The sequence below is a fragment of the Phalaenopsis equestris genome, unplaced genomic scaffold (assembly GCF_001263595.1).
Source record: "Phalaenopsis equestris unplaced genomic scaffold, ASM126359v1 Scaffold000364, whole genome shotgun sequence".
Classification (NCBI taxonomy): domain Eukaryota; kingdom Viridiplantae; phylum Streptophyta; class Magnoliopsida; order Asparagales; family Orchidaceae; genus Phalaenopsis; species Phalaenopsis equestris.
In genome coordinates, this window is record NW_018164806.1 from 774,037 (window position 1) to 782,267 (window position 8,231).

Here is an 8,231-nt window from a genome sequence, read left to right on the forward strand (position 1 = left end):
ATAAGCTGCAGCTGCCCCAAACAGACCCTTAGATGGGGGCGTTTATCTGAAGGGGAAGCCTCTAAAGGAAATAAAATAAGGGCATGAACAATTTGGAATTTAAGTATTTAAATTTAGCTATTCAAGGGAATGTATGTATGTTAGACATTCTATTCACACATATTTGATAATTTTTTTCCAATTTTTTATTTAGACACAGTAGATGGTCCACACGCAATAATTTTACCGGTGGATGACTTATCCAATACATATTGGAGGCATGTCCAACACCCATTGTGCCTTGAACTTGTTGGACTTTATGATGGAATGTTGAGGCATATAGTGAAAAACAAAAGGATTGTTTGTATTTATCCATGTTTATTATTATTATTATTTTTTAATTGGACATGTTGATTGCGTGTCTGATACTTGTGGGAGATGTGTCAAGTTCATGCAGTCCAAAATGCGTTGGATACTAAATGCTGTTTTATAACGGGAGTGTAGGCGAATCAAATAAAAAAAAAAGGATTGTTTTTATTTATCCTAAAATCACCTTTTTTTAATTATTTGCTTATCCTAGCAAATTATTGAGAGAATACCTTAACAACAAAGTTATTTCTATGGAATTAATTAATTTTACTGTTCTGTTATCGTACTATATTTAGCACAAATCATCAAAATGGCGTTATAAACATGGTTTTTTTATATGCCGCATCAGATGTTTCTTCTAAATGCTGTCAAAGAGATTTGTGAGTAATGAATATGTGCTGATTGCTCCCTGTTTTTTTTTAAACTGGAATCTTCTTATAACTCACCAGGAAATCTCCTAAAACGTGACTATTTTACTTTTCTACAGCACTTAAAAACTAGAAGGTTGTCAAGTTTTCTTTTGGTTTCTCCCAGTATATCTTTAAAACTTAGTTTTAATCACAAATCAACCAAAATATTTGACTTGTCATCTACCACTCCACCTAAATTTGACTGTTTTACACTACAGATCACTTTCATACTAAAAATTAGTTGCTGTTCTTATTCAGAGCGGACTTCAAAATGACTGACAGCCATGAAACTGATAAAAATATTGAGATATGGAAGGTCAAAAAGTTAATTAAAGCACTAGAATCCGCAAGAGGTAATGGAACGAGCATGATATCTCTTATTATGCCTCCTCGTGATCAGATTTCTCGTGTCACCAAAATGCTCGGCGATGAATATGGAACTGCTTCGAACATCAAAAGTAGAGTCAACCGACAGTCCGTGTTAGCTGCCATTACTTCAGCTCAGCAAAGGCTGAAACTTTACAGTAAGGTACCTCCCAATGGACTCGTTCTCTATACTGGCACAATTGTCACCGAAGATGGTAAAGAGAAAAAAGTTACAATAGATTTTGAGCCTTTCAAGCCCATCAATGCCTCTCTTTATCTTTGTGACAACAAGTTCCACACAGAGGCTCTCAATGAACTTTTGGAATCGGATGACAAATTTGGTTTCATAGTTATGGATGGAAATGGAACTCTGTTTGGAACATTAAGCGGTAATACTCGCGAAGTGCTCCATAAATTTACTGTCGATCTCCCAAAGAAGCACGGAAGAGGCGGACAATCCGCGTTGCGTTTCGCTAGGCTTCGTATGGAGAAGCGTCACAATTATGTGCGAAAGACAGCTGAACTCGCCACCCAATTTTTCATTAATCCCGCTACGAGTCAGCCAAATGTGGCTGGTTTGATTTTGGCTGGCTCTGCTGATTTTAAAACAGAGTTGAGCCAGTCTGACATGTTTGATCCCCGTCTTCAAGCTAAGATTCTCAATGTTGTTGATGTGTCTTATGGAGGGGAGAATGGTTTCAACCAGGCGATTGAGTTATCAGCTGAGATCCTATCTAATGTAAAGTTCATACAAGAGAAAAAACTCATAGGAAAGTACTTTGAGGAAATTAGCCAAGATACAGGAAAGTATGTTTTTGGTGTGGATGACACACTCAAGGCTCTGGAGATGGGTGCTGTTGAGACCCTCATTGTGTGGGAAAATTTGGAGGTTAACAGATATATCCTCAAAAACAGTGTTAACAATGAAATCATTATCAAACATTTGAATAAGGAGCAAGATATTGATCAAAGCAACTTTCGCGATGCTGATACCAATGCTGAATTAGAGGTTCAGGAGAAGATTTCTCTGTTAGAATGGTTCGCTAATGAATATAAACGTTTCGGCTGCAGCCTCGAGTTTGTCACGAACAAATCTCAGGAGGGCTCTCAATTCTGCAGAGGATTCGGCGGAATCGGTGGCATTCTTCGCTATCAGCTCGACATGAGGTCGTTTGATGAGTTGTCAGATGGAGAGGTATATGAAGATTCTGATTAAATATATTGGTGGGTTCTCAGAGGATGTCGAGGCCGGCAGGTTGACAAATGGTTCTCAGTGAGTTTTTATTAAATTTTTGCATCAGCTGTGTGCAACTTCTTCATAACCTCAAGAATCAGGGTATAATTATGAAGTAATTTATGAATTTTGAATTTGGTTAAACGAGGCATGCATTTCATTGACAAATAACTATTTATCATTTTTAAATATGACTGTATTGTTGATTGATTTGTCAAAATAGACTGTTGAGCTTCATGTTGCAGTTTTGGAGAGATCCTCTGTCTTAAGAACTCGCACTGGAATTATCTCAATTTGGTTTAGAACTCCTTCTTTGATTCATGTTTTTTGGATGAAATTTTGGATGAATACATCCTTCGGGTTTGAGAAACGCTGCTCTGCTTTTCCAAAATCATTCAACTCATTTGGCTTCGGGTTTTTAGAGTTCGTTTGGTTGCTAGAAAATAGTTATTTTATGTTTATTATCTGATAGCACTGCAAAACCATTATTTTGTAAATCTAGTTTACTAATATGATTGCTTCAAATGAAGTTTGGAAGAATTTTACATACATACCTCTTAATTCCTATGTATTTACATATCTAACACCAGAACTTCAATTTTTAAATACATGCTACCGTATCCCATGCAAACAAATGTGTATTTCACTTTGTAAAAGTTGACATGATGATTTGAATGGTATAAATGTAATAAGTAATATTTGGGTGTTGGATATGTAAATACATAGGAATTAGGGGGTATGTTTAATGTATGTAAATGATCCAAATTTGATGGCGATGGTGAGGGTTCATTATGTCAATATAGCACTTGTGAAATTTAGGATTATCATTAATCCCCCCTTCTTTTATTTATTGTAAAAATATCATTGCTAATCATAAAAAACATGAATGAATCATTACCTAAATTTAATAAATGTGATGTGGAGCACATGGCATTAATTGCAGGCAAAAATGAAAAAAAAAAAAATTGTTTGCTTTCATGAAGTGACGGTGACAACTACAGGTGTTGAATTTGGATGGCGATTAATGGTTTTATAACGATAAATTTTATCGTTATTAATTTTTTTTTAAATGAATGCATGCGTAATTAGTTAAGATTTGTATTTTATTATATTTATAGCAAATTTAATGAAAATCATATATCAAATTTTAGCTTTTAAATTTTGATTTGATGTTAGAAATTAGAGGTGTAAACAAGTTGATTAGTTAAGATTTGTATTTTATTATATTTATAGCAAGTTTAATGAAAATCATAGATCAAATTTTAGATTTTAAATTTTGATTTGATGTTAGAAATTAGGGGTGTAAACGAGCTGAGTGTTCGGTTTGTTTATATTTTGAGCTCAAAAAATTTATCCGTGCACGAGCCGTTCTGTTCGGCTTGTTTATATTTTGAGCTCAAAAAGTTTATTCGTGTTCCGCTCGCAAACGAGCCGAGCACGAGCCGTTCACAAAGAGTCGTTTTGACAACCTTAATTACGTAGTCATAAGATGTTAAAAATTAGGGCATGATTTAAAACATCATTGGAATCTATTTTTAATAATTTTTATTCTATTTTCTTAATTAATACTTTTAATTGATTATAAATCTTTGTAGTCTTGTAGTCAATTAAAATTTTTAAAAAAACTACTCATCAAATACATATATATATATATATAGTATTTTTTCAAGCCAAAATGAGCCGAACACGAACGAACAAATATTTCTTCGTGTTGTTCGTGTTCGGCTCGTTAACTTAGCGAACGAGCAGAACACGAGCTGCTCGCAAACAACGAGTCATTTTGACTGTCCTATTAGAAAATTTAAAAATTAAATTGAACATAAAGAAAATAATTAAAATATTATGTAAATTTTTTTTATTTACAATATTATTTAAGATTTTGAAAATTTAAGTATCCTGAAATAGAATATTATTGATGATTATTGTATTAAATTAAATTAATTTTTTTTATTTATAATTATTGTATTGTGGATGATTTGATAAAGTATATTAGGCATGACAAAGTCAGCAAAGGCATCTTCCCTTATGGATTAATAGTTATTAATAGTAGGCCCATAAATGACTCAGCTTTAGCATTTAAATCATGATAATGTTTAACTAACTTTTGTCGCATAATAAGTTTGACTACAAAGATTTTTTTTTTTTTTCATTTTGTCTTAAAGTTCTAAATATGACGTATGATGTGATGAGTAAATACACAGTTTAAATTGTGGAATAATAAACAAAATTCAATAATAAGCACTTCACATTATGTTACATTATATATTATGTGAAAGGGGTGACTTTAAATTGGAAGTGTCTTAATTCAAAGCCAAACTTTGATGGCCTTTAAGGGGTTGTTTGGTTTGCTTAAAAAGGAATTGAGTGTTAAAGTAATGAATTGTATTTGGAATATTTTAGAGTTATTTGGTTATGTGTAAAATAAATACAGAACTTTACGTACATTATATTGTTTGGTTTGAAGAAAAATGAATTAAATGTAAAGTAAACCTGTTAAGGTTGGAGGTGACAATTGGCAATAGACGGGCTGCGGGTAGAGTCATCATCAAATGACAAAACACATGCTCTGCCAGTAGATGGTGGCGCACTGTTGGTGATGACAGGCAGCAGGCAGACGATGATGACAAAAGAACGATGGTGACTAGGAAAAGTGGTCAATGAGTGGCTGGAAGCTGGTAGCAGCAGTGAATGACGGTCTGCGACAACAATGTACACCAAGTTGTGTATTTGGAATCCACACACATCCAGAGAATTCCAATTACATCGAATATGAACTAGAATGTGCATTCCAGATACATTATCATTTTATATTGCATTTGTTTGTCTTCCCGCCATCTTCAGGTTGAATAACTTTTTCATCAGGTGTACCTTATTATTCGCTGATGACTTTTCATACATGTATGATAAAACTGTCATGAGATCTGCAGTAGTCCTCTCCTTGATGACAAAAATCTTGACAGGGTTAATCGAACAACCCCCAGAACCTGTCGATCCAACAGATTCCATTCCGCCTCGTCCATCTTTTCCGGCTTCTTTCCCAGCAACGACATGTGAAGTTTCTTCCCATAGAGGTAGTCCTCTATCTGCATTCTCCAGTAACTAAAATCTTTGGCATTGTTGACAATAACTTACGTGGGACAATACCATCATTATTTTTGGTGTAGGCAAAATCACCAAATATCTAAATTTTTTAAAATTAAATATTGGGCAAGCAAATATAACGAGGGAGGGAAAAATTATTAAATTGCCTAGACTACATAAGAAAAAAAATAAATTTTACTATTTATATAGAAATTGTCCGTCCCTGGCCCCCTAAATATGTACCATGTGCTCCTTATATGATACTCATTTATGTTTGATTTATTTTCAGGACAATTTGTTTCAAATAAATATTTTAAACTATTATATATTCGCTTAGAAAATTAACCACATTAAAGCAAATTGTAGTTGTGAATACTGTTCTTGGCATTCTTATCAATCAGGTGGAGAAAAGATTAGATTTTGGGTTCAAGATAACAATGAGAAGTCACTTGAGATTCAATTTATAATTGTTTGGCGAATGGTGCATGCAAGTGTTGCTGAAGGGGGTGAAAATAAATAAACTATAGGTAGAGACTTATTTGGAGTGATTTGGTGAGCTAATAAGTTGTGCCTGCGTCTATTGTACTTTGAAGGAGTGATTTTTCATAAGTCATTGAACAATTACATACATAATGCATAGGCTTTAAAGATTAAAAGAAAATAAAAAATCATGTAGGTGTCATTTAGGTTTATGCGGGAAGGACTTTCTTTAAGGGCGATCTTCTCTCTATTTCTGATATTGTGGTTTTTACAAAACATTGACCCTCCTTTATTAACTTTTCCTTATTCTTAGCTCTTTTTTCTATGCTCTTCCTACATGTCTTTTATTTTCTCTACTACAGTAATAGTTTTATAAGTTGTAGAGGAGCCTTAATTAGTCATTGCTACTGAGCAGAAAATGTCAAGCCTTGAGAAATGATTATAGAAATTTTGAGGGTTGATATTTAATGGCCTAAAGATCATGCATGGCCAATGATGACACTTTTAAGGAAGAAGTTCTCAACGTCCAATTGTCAATAATAAAAATGTGCAGGACTGTCAGTGATGCAACAATTATAACTCAATATACATGAAACTTTAAGTTGAGAAAACAAATTTTAAGAAAACTAGTGTTTACTAATGAAGTGTATGATGATAAGAAAGATTTTTTAGTTTTTTTTTTAATCTAACATGTACGATAAGGAAGGATGAAGGCATCCAAATAAAATTTACCTTGATTTGTAATATCAAGTTGCAAGAAGAAAAATATATTTTTTATATTTTATACTTGAGTTATGAGTCCATAATTGTGGTTATTGGTAGTTTTGGTTAATTAAAACGAATAGTTGAAAACATATTGTTGTTGATTGGTTTATTGGGGTTATATTAAAATATTTTTCTTTATTTTCATTATGTTGGAACCATCTTGACTTCGGATAAATTTTGAGAGCTTGCTAATATTATGTGATTCAAAAGAATCTTCTTATTCAAGAAAATATAAATGGATCGGTTCACAATTGAATAGATGTAACATACTAGACAATTGTCTCACGGTCTTATAGAACAATTTGAAAGAATATAATTGAGGTGGAGTAAATCGAGTATAATTCTAAATAGGTTGAGTAACATATCAAGAAGGGGTAGATATGGGTTCGAGTAGTACATTTCACATTTCTTTGAAAAACTTATTTGGAGATTTCTAATCACTCGTAAAAATAAGTCATTATGATGTGGGCTTATTAATATTTGATAAATATGCGTTAAATATTTATGTATAACTTGAATATATAGAATTGGCACATTGTTATACAAATATAAATATAATAAAACTTTTTCGAGTGAGCCAATTTCTAGCTACTTAAGCTATTCATAATATAATAAATAGTGAGCAAGTGCATGTGTCTAAATGTGAAAAAGATGATATTAATGTTGCAATTGTGTCTAAATGTGAAAAAGATGATATTAATGTTGCAATTGCTATTTCTCTTTCTCTATTATAAGAGTTTAAAAAAGAGCTTTCTTGTTATAGTTGAAAACATCTTTTGTACATGAAGTAATAGCACTTCTTCTCTCTCATAAAAAAAATAAAAGCATTCCTTATAAAATCCCTAGAAACTTTCCTTCTCCCTATTTGAAAGCTTACTACCCCTCTTCCTCTTATTATTATTATTATTATTATTATGTGATACCAAACTCTTTTTTAAAATTTATTTACAATGCTAAAAAAAATAAAACTCCAAGATACAAAATTATACAAAGTTTTTTAAAATTTCACAATCATGTATTCTTAAACCATACAAAATATTTCAAAAACCACACAAAACTATATATCTTCATAAATACAAATTAGCATTATAAGTAAACATGTCATCGTTGAAAATAATTCAACATTTTACTCTCTGTCACCCGTATTTTATCTCCTCTAAGTACCCGTACATCCAATCAAAACATTAAAAAAAAATGAAGTTTACAAAATCACGAAAATAATAATTACATACGACAAATTTATTCTTGTTATTAGGGGTGTAAACGAGCCGAACACGAGCTGTTCACGAACAAAGTCCTTTTAACAACCCTAATAATGTAGCCATAAGACAATAAGGATTTGAGCAAGATTTAAAAATTATTATTTATATTACAACATCATTTGAATCTAATTTAATAATTTTTATTCTATTTTCTTAATCAATATTTTAATTGATTATAAATCTTTGTAGCCTTGTTGTCAAATAGATTTTTTTAAAATACTATATATATATATATATAAACTTGATGAGTAGTATTTCGAGCCAAAACGACCCGAACACGACCGA

The 8,231-nt window shown here is 32.0% G+C and overlaps 1 protein-coding gene across 1 annotated transcript in view; it reads left to right on the forward strand.

The window, feature by feature from the left end:
* Window positions 1–2,632, forward strand: part of LOC110026326 (eukaryotic peptide chain release factor subunit 1-3) — a 21,837-nt gene extending 19,205 nt beyond the window's left edge. The window contains exon 2 of the mRNA XM_020727219.1: window positions 1,017–2,632. Within this exon, the coding sequence (XP_020582878.1) occupies window positions 1,030–2,340 (1,311 nt within the window). The 5' untranslated portion in view covers window positions 1,017–1,029 and the 3' untranslated portion in view covers window positions 2,341–2,632. The remainder of the gene's footprint in view (window positions 1–1,016) is intronic.
* The last annotated feature ends 5,599 nt before the right edge of the window (window positions 2,633–8,231 follow it).